The sequence below is a fragment of the Xenopus tropicalis genome, chromosome 10 (assembly GCF_000004195.4).
Source record: "Xenopus tropicalis strain Nigerian chromosome 10, UCB_Xtro_10.0, whole genome shotgun sequence".
Lineage (NCBI taxonomy): Eukaryota > Metazoa > Chordata > Amphibia > Anura > Pipidae > Xenopus > Xenopus tropicalis.
This window is the reverse complement of record NC_030686.2, coordinates 15,421,019-15,442,306: the sequence shown is the minus strand read 5'-3', so window position 1 is coordinate 15,442,306 and position 21,288 is coordinate 15,421,019. Positions and strand designations below refer to the sequence as shown.

Genomic DNA, 21,288 nt, shown 5'->3' with positions numbered 1-21,288 from the left:
GGATAATAGCCTCTGGGAAGGGACTGGGGCTGTGGGATAGCAGGTATAGTAGGGAGAGATGGTGCCTATAATAGCAGCGGGGGGATAATAGCCTCTGAGAAGGGACTGTGGCTGTGGGATAGCAGGTATAGTAGGGAGAGATGGTGCCTATAGTAGCAGTGGGATAATAGCCTCTGGGCTAGGATAATAAAGAGGTTGATGGAGGAGAGGAGGAATAATAGTTTAGAAAGTGGGCCTATGGTCCAAAGTTTTCTGGTGGGCCCCTGGCACTGCCCATGCCACTTGCTAGATTGCGCCAGTGCAGTTACCCATGGCAACCAGTCAGATCTTTGCTTTCACTTTCTTGTGGCAAAATAATTGCTGAACCTAACATATAGGAAAAATAATAGATTTGCCTCTTCTTCATAGGAAAAAAGGACATATATAACTTTACTATAATAAATTAACAGTGATGGTGCAGTTACAAGACACGCACCTTCCATGGTTTGTTTTTAGCAATCAAATACTTTTCCGCCAATAAATTAATGACCTTAATGCATGTGACGCAAATGAGCATAGCCCTAAAGCCCTGGAGTCCTGTGATCCCATAACTTGGGAAAGCCGACCATAAATTGCCCTCCCACGTCCACACCACTCATTCCCTATGGCACTCTTTTCATATCACATGACCTTGTTGTCTTGGTATTTTGAAATCTCATTGGATTTAATCTGTTGACCTGGAAGTAAAGGGATCAGTATCTTAGTACTAATTAGTCGTTAACCCACAATTCTGGGGTCTGATCAGTTGGAAAGATCTGGGAAGAGGAGGCAGAGGGTCTATTTTTCTAGGTCACAGAGAAAGTAATGGAAAGGATAATCTTTAAATAGATGAAATGATGGACAAAAACACATTTCCACATACAGGAAGATATATCTATGCAATAGGTCAACCCAAACTGTCCCTTTAAATGTAGATTTCATGCCTTTTAATATTGTCTTAATATGTGAGAACATTCCCATGGAAAGCTGCCTGGCAGGGAAATGCCAGCCTTGGAAATACGACCAAAGCACACTGGTACAAACAGCCATACTTATATGTATATTTATAGATATATGTCATACTGCTTGTCCTTCCGCAGAATCTGCAGGTGGTCTTCATACTGTCCCTTTAAATTCAGATACTTCAAGTCGGGATTATTTGCCCTTTTCCGGAATTCAAATCTTTATCCCACATCGATAGGAATCTGGTATTTTAAAGGCTTCCGTCATTTAAATCCGATTTTGGTTCTTCATCTCTAAGTTATACTGTAAAAGATTTGCTTGGTTGGCCATTTGGGAGGAGGTCCAGGTATAGGAATGACCCTGAGGCATTTTCAGACTCAGCGATCAGTAACTCTTTTATCCTATTTACAATACACAGTCTCGCTTAAAACATTTACTTCACTGGATCTGCCCCAAGGCTGTTGTGGCTACACAGAACCCCCGCCACAACCCCCAGCATTGGTGTCCAAATTCGTACCCGTCGGCTCTATGCATAACATGTTACAGTTCTCATTTCTTTGACACACCTGTCCAAAATCCCCTGCTTCTGACTTGAGGGTTGATGAATGTAGAAGCTGGAAGATTGACAGAGTGTGAATTCTCTTGGATCCATCTGTAGGGGTTGAATGATAAGTTCTGAAGATTCCTACTAAATGGCAAAGTCTAATGTGGTTCATTTGTCTTGGTCTGGCAAAAGGGTAATCGGCTTAGGTGAGGCCATATAAGTTATGAACAGGATTCATTCTGATAGTCCTTGATATTGTTACATAAAAAATGAGGATTAGACCATAAATCCATCAAAGTCACACCATCCCTCAAACAATTCCTATGTATTCTCTAGAGCAGGGGTGGGCAAACTACGGCCCGCGGGCCACATCCGGCCCCTTGGCCTTTTTAATCCGGCCCGCCGACGACGCCAAGTCTCATCACGCGAGACTTGGTGTCATTGGCGGGCCGGAATTAAAGAGACGAAGGGGGCATAACGCTGGCCTGGCCCTGCCCGCCCTGGCCCGGTGCAGCCCGGGGGTGAGTAAATGTGGCCCGTGAGCCAAAAAGTTTGCCCACCCCTGCTCTAGAGCAGAGGTCTTCTGGCCAATTGGGTTCGGCCCATTCTTTGTGGTCCAATATTTGGTTGGGTTCCCCTTTAACAGTAGTTTCCAAACTGCTGGGCTGGCCCCCCTAGCAGCCTGAGGGCTGGGGCCTCAGTTTAGAGGCTATTTAGAGTTATATTTGGGGACAATAAGCATTTGCTCTTCTAGACAGACTTGAAAGCATATCTTGGAGGTCAGTTAGGTTGAGATTTACGGTGAGTTTGTATTGGCTGTCCTAGATATTCTTGGAACTGCTCCTGATACTGTTATTCCTATATCCTGACCCTGACCAAAGGTTTGACTTCCAAGGGAGGTGTAAATTAAAAAATCTTGAAAATCTTTTGTCTTGGTCATAATAGCTACCAACATATAAAGTTCCAAGTTGTGGGCCCCCCTAATTGGGAATGCTGCCTAGAATCTACATTACTGGTTTTCAAACATTTTAGAAATATATATGAAATTATTGTATCAGAACATTCTAAAGTCCTTGGGTCACCCCTTTAGAATCCCCTTCTCTTCTAATGTAAGGGCATCCCCTCCTGCCCCCTGGAAAGGCCCACAGGAAAATAAGGCAAAAAGATATGTAGAGAAGGGGGATTTGTCAGGGGTTTGGTGCCAGTATTCTGTGTTCATTATTTTGATTAATGGGCAGAGGCTGTAAAGTCTAACGGTAAAAGAAATGAAACCTATCAGGCAATTTGTGCCTGGTAGATTGCTTAGAAACAAAGCTTGCTTCCAAAGAGACAATCAGCTGAAAGTGCTTGCACTTTGGAAGTCAATGGAGGTAGATTTTGTGTGATTTAGGGGTGTGTTTACTAAGAATGGAGATAAACATCACCGGTGATGTTGCCTGTAGCAACCAATTAGGTCTTTCTTTTGATTTCTAGCTTGTAGGTGACTGTACAAATCTTATTGCTTATTGGTTGCTATGAGCAACATCACCGGAGATATTTATCTCCAATCTTAGTAAACACACCCCTTGGTACCATGTTTGGGCTTATTAATGATCACAAAACTGTGGTTCCAAATGAAGCCACGTATTACCCACTGCCCAGTGTCTGGAAGGACAGGGCTGCCTTACACCTGCCATCACTGCAGTCTCTATCAGCTGGATAGGTATCAGACCTTGGGCCCAAGTAATTGTAAATGAGGATACTTGGTGATCCAGCATTTGCATTGGCAGCATAGTAAATGGCCCTCATGTGTATGTAACACTTTGTAGATTGTAAGCTCTTTTGGGCAGGGCTCTCTTCACCTCTTGTATCAGTTACTGATTGCTTTATATGTTACTCTGTATGTCCATGTATGTAACTCACTTATTGTACAGCGCTGCGGAATATGTTGGCGCTTTATAAATGTTAATGTAATGTATATGTAACACTGGGCTAAAGGCACATGGGGTGTTCTGACCACTGCTGCCATCAAGTGGAAAACACTGGGAGTCAAAATGCTTTTATCTGCCTGTCAGCACTTCCCATGTTTATCTAGAAAGGGCTAGGGACCCCCACATTACAAGAGGGCCAGTGCCCACATCTCACTTGAAAGTGGGGAAAGGAATTGTATAATCCAGGGACATAACATTTTCACCCCTTCAGATGTTGTATAACTACAACTCCCTACACCCCGTATAAACTTCCAGTTCAATAGGTTATGGTTTTTTATTAGAAAGCTGAGTAAAGAAGGTAACAATTATGCATTTAATATATGGCTTCTCCGGTTGTTTAATAGCAACAACCCCCCGGCCGTAGCCTGTCACACTATCACACCAACATCTGGAACGCAAGTTAAAAGATGCTGATTCTGACATCAGTCACCATGGCGATAGGAATGAGCGCCCCACTATGGCTGCCCTATGCCCTGCCTGTACAATGCCTTTCGTTCTTTGCCTTCCTACGATGCCTTTTTGTTAATATTAGCTCCCTAGTACAACTAGTCAAATAAAATACTGTATCTGAAACCGTGGCTTTCTAGTCTTCTCGTTTATTTAACTGATTTAAGTCGACAGGCAGCATGGACACCCTAACGCTCGGCGGGGTCCTGAAAGAACCCGGAAGTGATGACGTGTGGAAGGGACACGGTTCTGTGGGGTGCCGGGATAAGCAACAGATTGCTGGCGGATGTGTAATCATTTACCGATCCTTTGGGGTGAAATTCACAGAAACTGCTGCCATGGAGGCGCTTTATCACCAGAGTAACAAGTGAGTCGGGAAGCAGCCCTGTCCCATCTCCTTCAGCATAGGACCAGACATGCCACCTCATCCTTTTGCTACAGAACAGGTTTAGGTGGTGTTCAAAAAAATATACCAGCTCCTAATTAATAATATACTTAGCAGCTTCTAATTCACTAATATGCAACTAAGGCATTCATTTGGTAGGGGGTGGGGTCCAAAGAAACCAAAGTATTATATACTGCCCCCCTGTTTGTATTGCCCCCCCATGTAAGCAGGGCACACACTGTGGCACTATATGACTAAATACAATATGGTGTGCCCACTGTGGCACTATATGACTAAATACAATATGGTGTGCCCACTGTGGCACTATATGACTAAATACAATATGGTGTGCCCACTGTGGCACTATATGACTAAATACAATATGGTGTGCCCACTGTGGCGCTATATGACTAAATACAATATGGTGTGCCCACTGTGGCGCTATATGACTAAATACAATAGGGTGTGCCCACTGTGGCACTATATGACTAAATACAATAGGGTGTGCCCACTGTGGCGCTATATGACTAAATACAATATGGTGTGCCCACTGTGGCGCTATATGACTAAATACAATATGGTGTGCCCACTGTGGCGCTATATGACTAAATACAATAGGGTGTGCCCACTGTGGCACTATATGACTAAATACAATAGGGTGTGCCCACTGTGGCGCTATATGACTAAATACAATATGGTGTGCCCACTGTGGCGCTATATGACTAAATACAATATGGTGTGCCCACTGTGGCGCTATATGACTAAATACAATATGGTGTGCCCACTGTGGCGCTATATGACTAAATACAATAGGGTGTGCCCACTGTGGCACTATATGACTAAATACAATATGGTGTGCCCACTGTGGCACTATATGACTAAATACAATATGGTGTGCCCACTGTGGCGCTATATGACTAAATACAATATGGTGTGCCCACTGTGGCGCTATATGACTAAATACAATATGGTGTGCCCACTGTGGCGCTATATGACTAAATACAATATGGTGTGCCCACTGTGGCGCTATATGACTAAATACAATATGGTGTGCCCACTGTGGCGCTATATGACTAAATACAATATGGTGTGCCCACTGTGGCGCTATATGACTAAATACAATATGGTGTGCCCACTGTGGCGCTATATGACTAAATACAATATGGTGTGCCCACTGTGGCGCTATATGACTAAATACAATATGGTGTGCCCACTGTGGCGCTATATGACTAAATACAATATGGTGTGCCCACTGTGGCGCTATATGACTAAATACAATATGGTGTGCCCACTGTGGCGCTATATGACTAAATACAATATGGTGTGCCCACTGTGGCGCTATATGACTAAATACAATATGGTGTGCCCACTGTGGCGCTATATGACTAAATACAATATGGTGTGCCCACTGTGGCGCTATATGACTAAATACAATATGGTGTGCCCACTGTGGCGCTATATGACTAAATACAATAGGGTGTGCCCACTGTGGCACTATATGACTAAATACAATAGGGTGTGCCCACTGTGGCACTATATGACTAAATACAATAGGGTGTGCCCACTGTGGCACTATATGACTAAATACAATAGGGTGTGCCCACTGTGGCACTATATGACTAAATACAATAGGGTGTGCCCACTGTGGCACTATATGACTAAATACAATAGGGTGTGCCCACTGTGGCACTATATGACTAAATACAATATGGTGTGCCCACTGTGGCACTATATGACTAAATACAATATGGTGTGCCCACTGTGGCACTATATGACTAAATACAATATGGTGTGCCCACTGTGGCACTATATGACTAAATACAATAGGGTGTGCCCACTGTGGCACTATATGACTAAATACAATAGGGTGTGCCCACTGTGGCACTATATGACTAAATACAATAGGGTGTGCCCACTGTGGCACTATATGACTAAATACAATAGGGTGTGCCCACTGTGGCACTATATGACTAAATACAATAGGGTGTGCCCACTGTGGCACTATATGACTAAATACAATAGGGTGTGCCCACTGTGGCACTATATGACTAAATACAATAGGGTGTGCCCACTGTGGCACTATATGACTAAATACAATATGGTGTGCCCACTGTGGCACTATATGACTAAATACAATATGGTGTGCCCACTGTGGCACTATATGACTAAATACAATATGATTATTATTTATAGTGATGTGGCATCTGATCTGGGCTCCCAACACAGGGCCCCTTGGGCATAGATACAAATACAAAGGACAGATAATATTTCATAACAATTAACACTTTTAGTAAATAGACCATGTATTCTAAGCTGCACCCCCCACCTGTCGGTGAACTGTAGTTCTGAGCAGAGACAGCTAAAGCCTGTTATGGAGTCCATTTTTGGAGTTTTCAAGGAACAGTAACACTAAAAAATGAAAGAGCTTTAACGTAATAAAAATATAATGCATTGTTGCCCTGCACTGGTAAAACTGGTGTGTTTGCTACACTAACCCTACTATAGTTTATATAAATACCCTGTTGTGTAGCCCCGGGGGCAGCCATTCCTGCACTGGTACAGCTGGGGTGTTTGCTACAGAAACCCTACTATAGTTTATATAATACCCTGCTGTGTAGCCCCGGGGGCAGCCATTCCTGCACTGGTACAGCTGGGGTGTTTGCTACAGAAACCCTACTATAGTTTATATAAATACCCCGCTGTGTAGCCCCGGGGGCAGCCATTCTTGCACTGGTACAGCTGGGGTGTTTGCTACAGAAACCCTACTATAGTTTATATAAATATCCCGCTGTGTAGCCCCGGGGGCAGCCATTCCTGCACTGGTACAGCTGGGGTGTTTGCTACAGAAACCCTACTATAGTTTATATAAATACCCCGCTGTGTAGCCCCGGGGGCAGCCATTCCTGCACTGGTACAGCTGGGGTGTTTGCTACAGAAACCCTACTATAGTTTATATAAATACCCTGCTGTGTAGCCCCGGGGGCAGCCATTCCTGCACTGGTACAGCTGGGGTGTTTGCTACAGAAACCCTACTATAGTTTATATAAATATCCCGCTGTGTAGCCCCGGGGGCAGCCATTCCTGCACTGGTACAGCTGGGGTGTTTGCTACAGAAACCCTACTATAGTTTATATAAATATCCCGCTGTGTAGCCCCGGGGGCAGCCATTCCTGCACTGGTACAGCTGGGGTGTTTGCTACAGAAACCCTACTATAGTTTATATAAATACCCCGCTGTGTAGCCCCGGGGGCAGCCATTCCTGCACTGGTACAGCTGGGGTGTTTGCTACAGAAACCCTACTATAGTTTATATAAATACCCTGCTGTGTAGCCCCGGGGGCAGCCATTCCTGCACTGGTACAGCTGGGGTGTTTGCTACAGAAACCCTACTATAGTTTATATAAATATCCCGCTGTGTAGCCCCGGGGGCAGCCATTCCTGCACTGGTACAGCTGGGGTGTTTGCTACAGAAACCCTACTATAGTTTATATAAATACCCTGCTGTGTGGCCCCGGGGGCAGCCATTCCTGCACTGGTACAGCTGGGGTGTTTGCTACAGAAACCCTACTATAGTTTATATAAATACCCTGCTGTGTAGCCCCGGGGGCAGCCATTCCTGCACTGGTACAGCTGGGGTGTTTGCTACAGAAACCCTACTATAGTTTATATAAATACCCTGCTGTGTAGCCCCGGGGGCAGCCATTCCTGCACTGGTACAGCTGGGGTGTTTGCTACAGAAACCCTACTATAGTTTATATAAATATCCCGCTGTGTAGCCCCGGGGGCAGCCATTCCTGCACTGGTACAGCTGGGGTGTTTGCTACAGAAACCCTACTATAGTTTATATAAATACCCTGCTGTGTAGCCCCGGGGGCAGCCATTCCTGCACTGGTACAGCTGGGGTGTTTGCTACAGAAACCCTACTATAGTTTATATAAATACCCTGCTGTGTAGCCCCGGGGGCAGCCATTCCTGCACTGGTACAGCTGGGGTGTTTGCTACAGAAACCCTACTATGGTTTATATAAATAAGCTGCTGTGTAGCCATGGGGGCAGCCATTCAAGCTGGAAAAAAGGAGAAAAGGCACAGGTTACATAGCAGATAACAGATAAGCTCTGTAGAATACAATAGTGTTTTATCTGTTATCTGCTATGTGCCTGTGCCTTTTCTCCTTTGAATGGCTGCCTCCATGGCTACATAGCAGCTTATTTATATAAATTATAGTAGACTTTCTGAAGTAAACACACAACTTTTACCAGTGCAGGGCAGCAGCACATTATATTTTAGTTAGTTTTATACACTTTCATTTTTTGGTGTTACTGTTCTTTTAATACAACAGGGGGCAGACTGGATGTTACTGATAAACGCAGATATGTAGTTAACCAATCCGGACTAGTGTCTGCCATCCTCTATCTTCTTTAACGCTGGCCTTGAGTTTCCATTGGTCGTATCCGCTACAGCAGATGCTAATACAAAATAAACTGGGTCTATAAGTTACAGTATGCCCCACAACCCAATGGGTGGATAGGAATTGGACTTGGCTTATAGTAGTAGTAGTAAGTTAGGTTGAAAAAAGACGCACGTCCATCATGTTCAACCATAATGCCTATATATAACCTGCCTAACTGCTAGTTGATCCAGAGGAAGGCAAAAACCATACCCGAAGCCTCTCTAATTTGCCTCAGAGGGGAACATATTCCTTCCTGACTCCAAGATGGCAATCGGACCAGTCCCTGGATCAACTTGTACTAAGAGCTATCTCCCATACCCCTGTATTCCCTCACTTGTACTGAGAGCTATCTCCCCTACCCCTGTATTCCCTCACTTGTACTGAGAGCTATCTCCCCTACCCCTGTATTCCCTCACTTGTACTGAGAGCTATCTCCCCTACCCCTGTATTCCCTCACTTGTACTGAGAGCTATCTCCCCTACCCCTGTATTCCCTCACTTGTACTGAGAGCTATCTCCCCTACCCCTGTATTCCCTCACTTGTACTGAGAGCTATCTCCCCTACCCCTGTATTCCCTCACTTGTACTGAGAGCTATCTCCCCTACCCCTGTATTCCCTCACTTGTACTGAGAGCTATCTCCCCTACCCCTGTATTCCCTCACTTGTACTGAGAGCTATCTCCCCTACCCCTGTATTCCCTCACTTGTACTGAGAGCTATCTCCCATACCCCTGTATTCCCTCACTTGTACTGAGAGCTATCTCCCCTACCCCTGTATTCCTTCACTTGTACTGAGAGCTATCCCCCCTACCCCTGTATTCCCTCACTTGTACTGAGAGCTATCTCCCCTACCCCTGTATTCCCTCACTTGCACTGAGAGCTATCTCCCCTACCCCTGTATTCCCTCACTTGTACTGGGAGCTATCCCCCCTACCCCTGTATTCCCTCACTTGTACTGAGAGCTATCTCCCCTACCCCTGTATTCCCTCACTTGTACTGAGAGCTATCTCCCCTACCCCTGTATTCCCTCACTTGTACTGAGAGCTACCCCCCCTACCCCTGTATTCCCTCACTTGTACTGAGAGCTATCTCCCCTACCCCTGTATTCCCTCACTTGTGCTAAGAGCTATCTCCCATACCCCTGTATTCCCTCACTTGTACTGAGAGCTATCTCCCCTACCCCTGTATTACCTCACTTGTACTGAGAGCTATCTCCCCTACCCCTGTATTCCCTCACTTGTACTGAGAGCTATCTCCCCTACCCCTGTATTCCCTCACTTGTACTGAGAGCTATCTCCCATAACCCTGTATTCCCTCACTTGTACTGAGAGCTATCTCCCCTACCCCTGTATTCCCTCACTTGTACTGAGAGCTATCTCCCCTACCCCTGTATTCCCTCACTTGTACTGAGAGCTATCTCCCCTACCCCTGTATTCCCTCACTTGTACTGAGAGCTATCTCCCATAACCCTGTATTCCCTCACTTGTACTGAGAGCTATCTCCCCTACCCCTGTATTCCCTCACTTGTACTGAGAGCTATCTCCCCTACCCCTGTATTCCCTCACTTGTACTGAGAGCTATCTCCCCTACCCCTGTATTCCCTCACTTGTACTGAGAGCTATCTCCCATAACCCTGTATTCCCTCACTTGCTAAGAATCCATCCAGCCCCTTCTTAAAGCTATATTATGTATCAGCCAGTATGACTAATTGTTGTTTCCTCCTTACTAATAACATTCCCATTAAGTAATTATCCCTCAAATTTCTTCTTGACTGTGTGTGCAAAAAAATTCTGTGTGCACTTTTAAAAAAACTGGTGCGTGCATATCAAAATAAGTACAAAATCATGTGTTTTCAAACAAAATGAATTGTGTGCACCACAATTTATTGTGGTGTACTGGTCCAAACATCTGTGTGCACCTGTAGTAGCACACAGCTTTGTGGGCTCAGCTATTGAAAGCAGCATTGCTTTACTCCTGGTTATGACTTTTTAAACAATGTTACAAAAATCAGTCACCTCCAGCAAAACGGGTCTGTCAGTCTGATGGTTTGTGTGACATTGTTTCAAAAGTCAGAGCCCGCAGGGCAGAGAATAGAAAATGACAGGCAAACACTACATCTAATAGCAATTATATATATAAATAACATAAAAACCATTGCCAATTTGTAATAAATTTATATTGCAAAGTTGCTTAGAATTATGTTTTCTTTTATTAGGCAAAAAAATATATTTTTAGGTTGACGTCTTTTAACACATACATTTAAAACCACTGAACATACAATGGAAACTTGCTTGGAATTAGATTATCTTTTAGGCAAACAACTGTTTTTACATGCTTTATTTACTAACTTATTGTTTAATACCCTTACATTTTTTCTTTTTTTTGCCATACCCAATTTTAGGCAGGTCCATGAGGTTCAATCTCGTATGGGTCTCCTGGAAACATCTGAAAAGCAGTCTGTACACCGTGAGTATAAAGCTGCAAATTCACATTCAGATATTTGTGTAATTTTCTCTGTAATGAGCAACTAGTGGTCATTTTTTATTGTGTTTCCAGCAAGTGACCAAATAGGGCTTATTTTTTGTCCCAGCTAAGCTCTTCTCCCTACAGAATAAATGAATGTTTATATGAGGGCACTGTTGCTTTCTATGGTGTTTGCTTCTCAGCAACCTTTTCTCTTCCCCAGTCCTGTCCAAGTGAAGCAGCATGACAGCTTCCACTCATAAGTAATATTACAAAAAGACAGCCAACTAAGCCCCATTTTTAAGATCTATTTATTTATTTTTAATCACTAAAGTTTTTCTAAATTGTATATTTCTCTTAGTTGTAGAAAATGAAATCCAAGCGAGGATAGACCAAATCTTCAGCAACCTGGAGCGCCTCGAAATACTGTGCAGTAAGGAGCCCCCAAGCAAGCGACAAAATGCCAAGCTGTGAGCATTCAACTATGTATTCAACTATGTACCAAATCACATGCAGGCTGACAACCTTCAGAGTGAAAGTCGCTGCAGAACTACAACCCAGTGATCTTGGGGTTGTGTCTCTTTTAAAGCACTTTGTTGCAAAGAGTACAGGAGATAAAACATGCATTTCCCCCTTCTTCATGCAAAATGTACATTTTTTAGGTGCCATCATTATTAAGCCAACCAACAGGATTAATGTTTATATGGCAGGGTTGGAATTTGGCTGAACAGAAGTTAGTTAAATTAAAAACCAAAACATACAAGGAGCACTGAAAAGTTCCCTTTTACCGCTACTTTTTTATCCTGCTACCATCTATTCTAGGTTAATTTTATCGATTTCATCACAGTTCAGAACATGTTGAGTACCTTAGGCTTCATAACATGTTAGCAATGCGTTCCTGTTTGAGCAGGAACATTCTGGATCATAAAATGTGCTGAACTTGAACCTGTTGCTTTAGTTAACCACTAAGATCATCGGGGAGCTTATAGAGCTGGTACGCTTCATGGCACAAGATATGTGTTCCTCACATCTAGCAGGGAAGCAACTAAATTCTGCTAAAGAAATGCCACTCATTTTCATTGGGGCCAGGCAATTTTTATTGAATCTAATAACAGGCTTCCCACCAGAGTTTAGGGGCTTGTCCTTTGGTGCTCGTATGCCTGGAATCTAAGAGGTTCCTAAATAGCAATTTTTGTATAATGCCATGATCCACACTCTGTTCTTCTTACAAATCTCTCTCTTCCACTGACAAATGCACAAAGGCCATAGTTCTGCAGATGTTTTGAGTGCCTTGAACCCTGGCAGCCCGTTCTTTGCCTCTCATATATGGATAGCTTCTGAACTAGAGACACAGTTCACCTTTTTAGTATAGTTTACTATAGTTTAGAATGGTATGTTCTTAAAAACTTTTCAGTTGGTCTTCATTTTTTAATAGTTTTTACTTCATTAACATCTTCCTCTTTTGAGCTTTCAAATGGGGGTCACTGACCCTGGCAGTCAATACCTATAAAATGGTAGCATCATAGAGCAATTTTGCTTCTTTATGTTACATTTAGGTCTTCTCTTACTTATCTTCCAGTATCTCATTGACACCACTGCCTGTTTGCTAGGCACCCTAGCAACCAGATAGCTGCTGAAATTCCAAACTTGAAAGCTGCTGAACAAAAAGACAAATGATTCAAATATATATAAATGAAGAGCAATTGTGTTTTGTCATAGAATAGCAATGTCTGCATGACACTAAAAGTTAAGGTGGTTCACTTATTTTATGAGGTCACCAAAGAGCTGATCTAGGCCAGAGATTGAATCATTTTATGGAGACCTATCGGACACTGATGTACTTCTTGTCTGACAGGATTTCCAAACCAGTCCCATTGATATTTGGTTGATTTTAGACCAGATATTTGTCATACAAGCTTGTCAGTGGGCTCAATGCACTGGCCAACAAGTTGCCTGCCTTATTCTGGAGGGATCTGTGTATTTTACCTTAAATTAAAAGTTAAACTACCCCATCAAATTTAAGTATGATGTTGGTGCCAATATCTACATAAATGTTTTAATCCCAAACTGCAGCTGCAGTACTAAAGATTAAATAATTAAAAAGAATTCACATTAAAGGACAGATACAGCTTTACAGCACCACAGTCAACATCATACTAAATGTTTGAGCTTAGGTGAACTTGCTGCCATGAGCTTTGAGTACCAAGAATGCCTAATGGATCACCTCAGTTGATACCCCCCATGTAGTGGGTAAGGGAGCACTCTGTACTATACATCGGAAGCAGCAACTTCAAATGTTTTTTTTCAGCAGTGGCTGCTTTGTAAACTCCAATTATGTTTTATGGTTTGCACAAAAATGCCCTGATCATATCAGCAGAAATAATCTCAACTTTGAAAAAAGCGACAGCAGAATAATAATTTACGGGGGAAAAAGGCAGGGGTGCATGGAGAGAGAGAATTTAGATATTTCTTCAGTTGGCATGTGACCCCCCCCCCCCCCCCCCCTCAGATTCCATACACCTCCTCCGGCAGTTTGGGGAAGTTTTTAATTGAGGCAGGTCAGGAAAAGGGCACAGAACAGGTTTCCTGTCTAAGGTATTGTGATAACGATTTGAGTTTCCACATTGAGCAGGTAGCACAGTGTTAACCCATCCACTGCATGATAACCAGACCATACCTGGTATTAATGTGTTTCATCAGGATTCCTAGCGAATGAGCTCACCCTTGCACTGTGCTGGATGGAAATGGGGGCCTTGCAGATTGGATATGGCAAAGAAAAATAGCATTAAAATGTGAAACTATGTGTTTGTTGCATTTACACACATGTAGGTTTGTCCGCGTTGTTTCCCACAGTTTCAGCATTTCCTACCTTAAAGTTATACCCTCGAGCAGTGATCTTACACCTGTGACTCTTTCACTGCAGTTGAACTGCTATGACAGTAATGGGAAAGGAATGTGGTAATTACTATATTATAAGAACTGCAGACTGCATATCTAGGGTTAAAGGATAGATTAATTCACTGGGGATTCATTTGCTAGGAACCCTTATTCCACAGTTATTATATTAGTTAACCTTGTATCCCAGGCCACTGAATTGCCTAATGATTATTTACATCAGTCCAGGACCAACTAATGCACAGTATAGTACTCATAGTAATCATTTTACCATACTGCACACATGCCGACCCTGGACCACAGCAAGGTATACATGGGAAGTGTAGTGTGCATTCACAGTGCAAGAGATCATTGGGAAATTCAGTAAAGGTGGTATCCATCCAGGGGTTCAAGGCTAGCAGTTATATTTACTGTGATGTGCCAAAGTGGCACTCCCAGTGAATAGCGCTTTTCTTGACTTCTAAATAATGGTTGTGCTTGCAGAGAAACATGGTTATTACCGGATTCTTTTCCTTGACTGTAATATGGACATTGAACACACCATCCCAAAAAAGCATATTTAGTTATCCCAAAACCACTGTAGCCACTTTAATATAATATAATCCTGCCCTATTTATCTCCATCTGATTGTAGACGAGTTGATCAGCTGAAGTATGATGTGCAGCATCTGCAGACTGCTCTGAGAAACTTCCAACATCGACGCTATGTCAGAGAGCAACAGGAACGAGAGCGGGAGGAGCTACTGACACGGAGTTACACCACCAATGTAAGTCTTGTCACTTTCATTATGATACTTGGCTCGTGTTTAATAAACCTGCTTTTTTCAGGCTGTCAGTCACTGACAGATTTCTCCTGCTCTTAAGTGGCTGATTCCAGCATTGCAGTTACACTACTGAAAATAAGTTGTCTGCAGTAGGAAAAACATGTCAGGTTGAGAGAACACGCTAAGAAACCTTTTATATAATAAAAACAACAAAATTAGACATTTGTGAAAAACTGCTGATGCACAGGTAGGTTACCATAATGACCTATGCACCTTCCTTCCTCTAAGCAGCATTGAGAGCAGATCCTCAGCACCAAACATGCATACCTCTGCCCTGTAATATCAGCAATATGGATATTTTTAAGCTCAGAACAGCCTAACTGGAGGGGTTCCCTCCCTTCCCCCCCATTTCTCACGCAGGACTCAGAGACCACCATACACATGGATGAGACCCTTCAGTTTAATTCCTCCATCCGTAATGCTCATCAAGGCATAGATGATCTTCTGGGGAGCGGGAGCACTATACTGGATGGGCTGAGGGACCAAAGGAAGACCTTAAAGGTGGGGAACAAGTGAGGCACATGAGAATCCAATGGGAAATTGATTCTGTTTGCAGGATGTAACATTACATACAGCAGCAGAGTGAACTTCATTGCTGCACCAATTGCAAAACCACAGGCCTTCATTAAATGCTTGTTTATACCTTTCTTTTTTAATGTATATTTATGAAGGCATTAGCTTGGTATTTTCCCTGTACTAAGCACAATTCAGCAGGAACAGTCCCCAGTTTGCTCATAGCCTGTACAGAGAGATACCATAAAAATATGGCAGCATAGGGATTCCCCTGTATTAAGCACAATTCAGCAGGAACAGCCCCCTAAATTTACCCATAGCCTGTACAGAGAGATACCATAAAACTATGGCAGCATAGGTATTCCCCTGTACTAAGCACAATTCAGCAGGAACAGTCCCATACAGTAAGTACCATAAAACTATGCCAGCATTGGTATTCTTTTATAGTAGGGATGCGCCAAATCATTATTTTTGGTATTTGACTGAATTCCAATTCTTTAATACAGGATTCAGCTGAATCCTGAACTTAATTCAACCCTAATTTGCACTGTGATTTTATTAAGCGTGTGACTGAAAGTCACTTGATATCTAGGGTTTTGGTTTTGCCAGGGACCTGGATGCGGCTAAATCCAATGCATTTCTACTATGCAGAGAATAATAATTCTAGTGGGGACACATTGGTACTAGAACCCACAATCACCGGATTAAAGTACACATTTGTTTGATTCCCTGGTGCTAGAAGGGATCCAAGCTGTTTATTTAGCGTTGGCAAACTGAGCCTCAACATTTCGGGGTGGTGTTCACCATCACTTTAAAGGGATGGCAAATTGCCTCGCTCCCTTGGAGTTGATTTTGGCCATGGGATGAAAACCTTTTATTTAAACACTGGAGTGCTTTCTTTTTTAAAGGTAAAATCTTGGTTTAACCCATGCAGTTTGTATTCTAATAATAGCAATGGTGGCTTTGTAATTAGTGCCCCCTCTGTAAAGTAGATATTCCACAGGCATTCTTACTGACAGAACTATAACTTCTATTCTTTGAATTACATGTTTATTACATTATTAGTGTCATCATCATCGTCCCCAGTGGGAAATGAACCATCCCACTTTAAAATCTAGGCGTGGCTTGGTGGAGCTGTCAACAGAATGGGGCAATCCATTACCCAGGGAGGAAGAGGATCATAGGAATGATAGACGTGTGGGTGTGTACAAACACACACAGAACTATTTCCTGATCTGTTCTGAATGTTCTGCCAATTGGTCATGATAATATTTTGTATTCACAGGATAACGTGGGAAAATGTTTGGCAAATTCACATTAATATAATGTTAATATTTAGTTTCAGTCTCTTCTCAGCACAACTCAGTGCTCTAATGATGTTAATGTTGTATTTGCGTTTGTTTCCCCTTGTTCCCTCTTCTCTCCCCATTCTGCCAACCTTTGCAGGGGACCCATAAGAAAATCCTGGACGTTGCCAACATGCTCGGCCTGTCTAACACAGTCATGCGCTTGATTGAGAAGAGGGCTTTCCAAGACAAGGTGATTATGATTGGCGGGATGCTACTCACCTGCGTTGTCATGATCCTCGTGATCAAGTACCTTACATGAAAGTCCGGACCTTCTCAAACATACTGTCCCAGTTCCTCTCTCTCCGCTGCCACCCATTCAGCTGTGAAGAACTAATACTGCCACTGCAGCTGGAGAGGGTTTGGAGGGCCACGAGGAGTTAAAAAAAATGTAAGACTTCTACACTGGACATTAATAGTGCCGACAACCATTGTTTAATTTAATTGGCTGCTACCAGTGCGCACAACTAATTAAAATCCATGTGCGTTGAAGCACAGTGACTGCCGCTAAGTGGATGGGTCATGTTTTGGTGCAAAGGATGGAGTTAATAGGGTAGAAAATTCTGGTGGGTGCAGAAAGCAAAAGCGTGGGGGGGGGGGGTTACGCTCTAGCTTCTAAGTGGCTTGATGAATGGCAATGTGCATTCTGGTTGGGGCATTCACACCTGATACAAGGTGAAGTTTGATGTAGAAATAACTGTATACTCAGAAAGTGACATATTGGGGTCCACTTGGAACTGTAGAGCTGCAAGGTTACTTGAACAAAATACTTGCATTCATCTGTACTAGGATTGTATACCAGTTGTGCCCATTTAGGTGCTGTGGCACGAGGGAACCCTGTGCCTAATATCTGTCATGATGAGTAGTAAGGACAGGGCACCCTTTGCTTGTTGCACCTCCAGACACTCACAGTTGTGCCACCTGAAATGCATTCTTATATCCCGCCTGTGTGCTGCCCCGTACCTTGCAGTTATGGCCATTAGCCCACAGCTTGCTAACCAGAGCAAAATGTTTTGCCTCTGGGATGGCAGGTTGGACACTAGTGGGAATCCTACCAATTGTCACACAAGTTAGTTGTGCCCCTAGTAATAATATCAGTCTGTGCCTGCCTGTGTGTTTAGATCCTTTTGTGAGATGATCAATGTCACACACTTCAAAAATATAGGGCAGGTTTTGGGTCCCATCATTCTTGCCCTGCAGGGCTGTGATTTACCCGCTAGAACCTACCTGTCTCAGCACTAAATGCTGTCATTTTGGCAGTAGTCTTGTATTTGGGTCTGAGCTGGTTGTACTGAAACTGGCCACACAAAGTAGCATCTATGGCTATGTGCTTGGTTGAAAATAGTGTTCAGTGTTGGAAATCTGCAGTCACCCTAAATAAACACACCCCTTGATATTGGCTACGTTAGTCCTTGTCAGAGCAGGGTCATTCGTGGTTACAGAGCTCCCTCTAGTGTATCTGCCAAGTAACACCCATGTAATAGGTGTGACTATTCTAAGCTGCTACATCAAGGAATTGATTGTCCTGTAGCTTTAAAGGGGTGGTTCACCTTTAACTTTTAGTATACTATAGAATTACCAAGTTGAATTATTTGCCACCTTCTACTTGTCTATACATACATACATGTCTTCAGCTATCACATGAGGGTCACTGACCCTGACAGGAGTCTCTGTGAGGCTTACAGTATTATGGTTATTGTTATTTTTTATTAATTATTATTCTATGCAGGTCCCCTCCTATTCACATTACTGTCTCTTGTCCAACCCACTGCCTGGTTACTAGAGTAAATAAAACCCTAGCAACTAGAAAGCTGCTGAAATACCAAACTGGAGAGCTGCTGAACAAAGCTAAATTTGTGAAAAACCATAAAAAATAATAATTGTAATCTGTCTCAGAAAATCAATATCTATCTACCTACCTTATTTATACCTATAAAGGGGTTCTTCACCTCCAAAGTCCAAATATTATAAAACCACCAACAATGCTCTCAGCGTGTTAGAAAATCAATTTCCCATGAAAAATGTAAAAAGAGCACTGTAAAAGCTGATTTTATACCTAGATAAGTAATAAAAAGTAACAAGAACAGTAAAATTGTAGCCTTGTAAAGCAGTATTTTTTTTTTTGTTGCTGGGGTCAGTGACCCTACTTGAAACCTGGAAAGGGTTAGAAGAGGAAGGCAAATAATCCAAAAACTATAAAAAATGAAGACCAATTGAAAAGTTTCTAAGAATAGGCCATTCTATAACATGATAAATGTTAACCTGAAGGTGAACCACCCTGTAATTTAAATGTGAATTACCCCTTTAATACAATTGCCCAAACACAAGCCCATTGTATTGAAGGATGTAAAGGGTCAGCTCATATAAAATGTATTTTACAATTAATATACCAGAAATAAAGATCTGTATGTGGCAACTGCACACGTGAATTGATCACATTTTACACAAACCAGCAGGTTCTTCATATAAAGCCACATTTTAACATTTAGTAGCCCTTTAATACCTTTCTAATAGCCACATGGTGGACATGGGGTGGGTGTGAAAGGAAAGAGTGTGAGAGCAATGGGGAGGAGAAGCGGAAGGCAGACATATGTGATAGGGAGAGGAGAGATTGATGGAAGGGGGGAGTTGTTTAGCCGCCCAGCTCTGTAAGGGAACTCAGTGTCTGTGGCACGCAAGGTTCCCAGGGCTGCCTACCATTCCCAGCTCTGGGTCACACATTACACACATATTTCTGCACGTCTTTCACTGGTTGCCCAGAGTCAAGGACAAGCTGAAATGCTCTGCAATGTCAACAAACAGCCAGGATACACCTGTCCCAGCCTCCTCTTCCCTTCTCCAGTCATAACAGTCAGGAGGGGGTGCCGGGAGAAGAGCGAAGTTAGCACAGCACTGAAGGGGAGTGTGATTACAAGTTGCACATAGTTAGGGTAAACAGATGAGGAAGAGAAAAAAAAGACCAGGACAAGATAGAGGGGGCTAGGAACAGGCAGCCTTAAGTGCTTGACACATTAAAAACCTACAATTCACTGTAAACCTAAATCATTGGAGTTGCAGGAGGAAAATAGGTGTTGTAGTTCTGAAATATCTGTATTGGTATGTAATCTGTTTGTTATGTGCACCCTAATATTATAAATACTTGTCATTCTTAATAGCAATAATGACTATACTGGGATGTGGTCATATCTCTAAATGGCCACTGGGAGGCAGTGTCTGCACAAGCTTTAGGCTTTTCTATGCCAGTCCTAAGGGATCTTGTGATGTGTTATTCCTGAGCCTGTAGAAAGTGACCGGATAACCAACACATTGTCTTAGACTGCAAGCTCTTTGGGTTAGGGTTTGCATTTTGTGCAGCTGTGTTTTATATTTTCCTGTTGTGTCCCTGCGCCAAGTGAAGCCTATGCATGACTTTGTTAGAGCCTTTAGGTGCCAAATGTGGTTGGCACCACCATGTATAACCCTGATATAGACAGTGCTGGTACCAGCTGGGGTCCATTAAAAGGAACTTTTAAGCCCACATTCCACTGATGGGGATGATTGCTGTGATGCCTTACTGATCCAAACATAGAGCCAGGTTGTTAGGGCAAGCCACCCCTATGAACCAAATAGCTTTTTAAATTCCAGACTTAAGAACAGCAGGACAATATGTTCAATTATTACAAAAACAATAAGAAAAAAATGAAGACCAGCTGCACATTGCCTTAGAACGCAATTACTGTGAATGTAATTCTGTATGGTTAAGAGTATAACACCATTTAATGCATAGCGCTACGGAATATGTGAGTGCTTTATAAATACATAACTACCTAGTCCATGCACATTGTACATTTTCAAGGGGGGCAGGGGGGTTTGTTCCAGATCCAGACTGGCAATCTGTGGGATCAGGCAAAGGCCAGAGGGGCTGCTATAAGATGCCATAGACAGTCACTGTTTATTGGGGCTGTTTGGGCCTCTGTGTACTTGAAGTGCCAGGGCCTATTCTGAATCCCAGTTCAGACCTGGTCTGTCCTTTTAATACACAATGTAAGTGCTGTTCCTTTTTCCTTTGTTTGGTCTGTGGTGGCGCTGCCATACCCTCCCCTGGCAGCAGTGTTACATAATCCAAGAGAGTGCTTACTGGGTCTGTTTCCTTATATCACCCCCTCCCCTGGCCTGCTCTGTGCTTTCTGCTTGCAGCTGGCCTCTGATCCCCATCTTCCTTATTAACGCTTCTTTTTGCAGCCTGCCCTGTCCCATGGACCTTGCCAATCTGCCTCACCCTGTGCCCTTGATGCCCTATTACCACCCTCATCAGCACCAGCCTGTGAATAAAGATACCAGCGCCAGCTTCCCTTGCTGCCAATGACACCACTGGCAGGCCGGCTCTTATTATACTTTATTATGCAGCCTGTCGCCACTCAGCACTAACTTGTCAGCTTTCCTTAAAATCAACATGCACCAGCGCTAGCGGTATGTTTAATGGATCAGCCTTTC

At 43.1% G+C, this 21,288-nt stretch overlaps 1 protein-coding gene across 2 annotated transcripts; it reads left to right on the top strand.

Moving 5' to 3' along the window:
• The first annotated feature begins 4,147 nt into the window (after positions 1-4,147).
• Positions 4,148-19,967, top strand: gosr2 (golgi SNAP receptor complex member 2). Of its 2 annotated transcripts, NM_001114065.1 has the most exons (6): positions 4,185-4,309; positions 11,177-11,241; positions 11,600-11,708; positions 14,767-14,899; positions 15,317-15,457; positions 16,916-17,321. In NM_001114065.1, exons 1-6 carry the CDS (start codon positions 4,281-4,283, stop codon positions 17,075-17,077), a joined length of 639 nt encoding a protein of 212 aa, NP_001107537.1. In that variant the 5' UTR covers positions 4,185-4,280; the 3' UTR covers positions 17,078-17,321. The 2 variants fall into 2 exon arrangements, with proteins under 2 accessions (XP_017953158.1, NP_001107537.1); XM_018097669.2 differs by lacking the exon at positions 15,317-15,457 and having other exon boundaries at positions 4,148-4,309; positions 16,916-19,967.
• Positions 19,968-21,288: the final 1,321 nt, after the last annotated feature.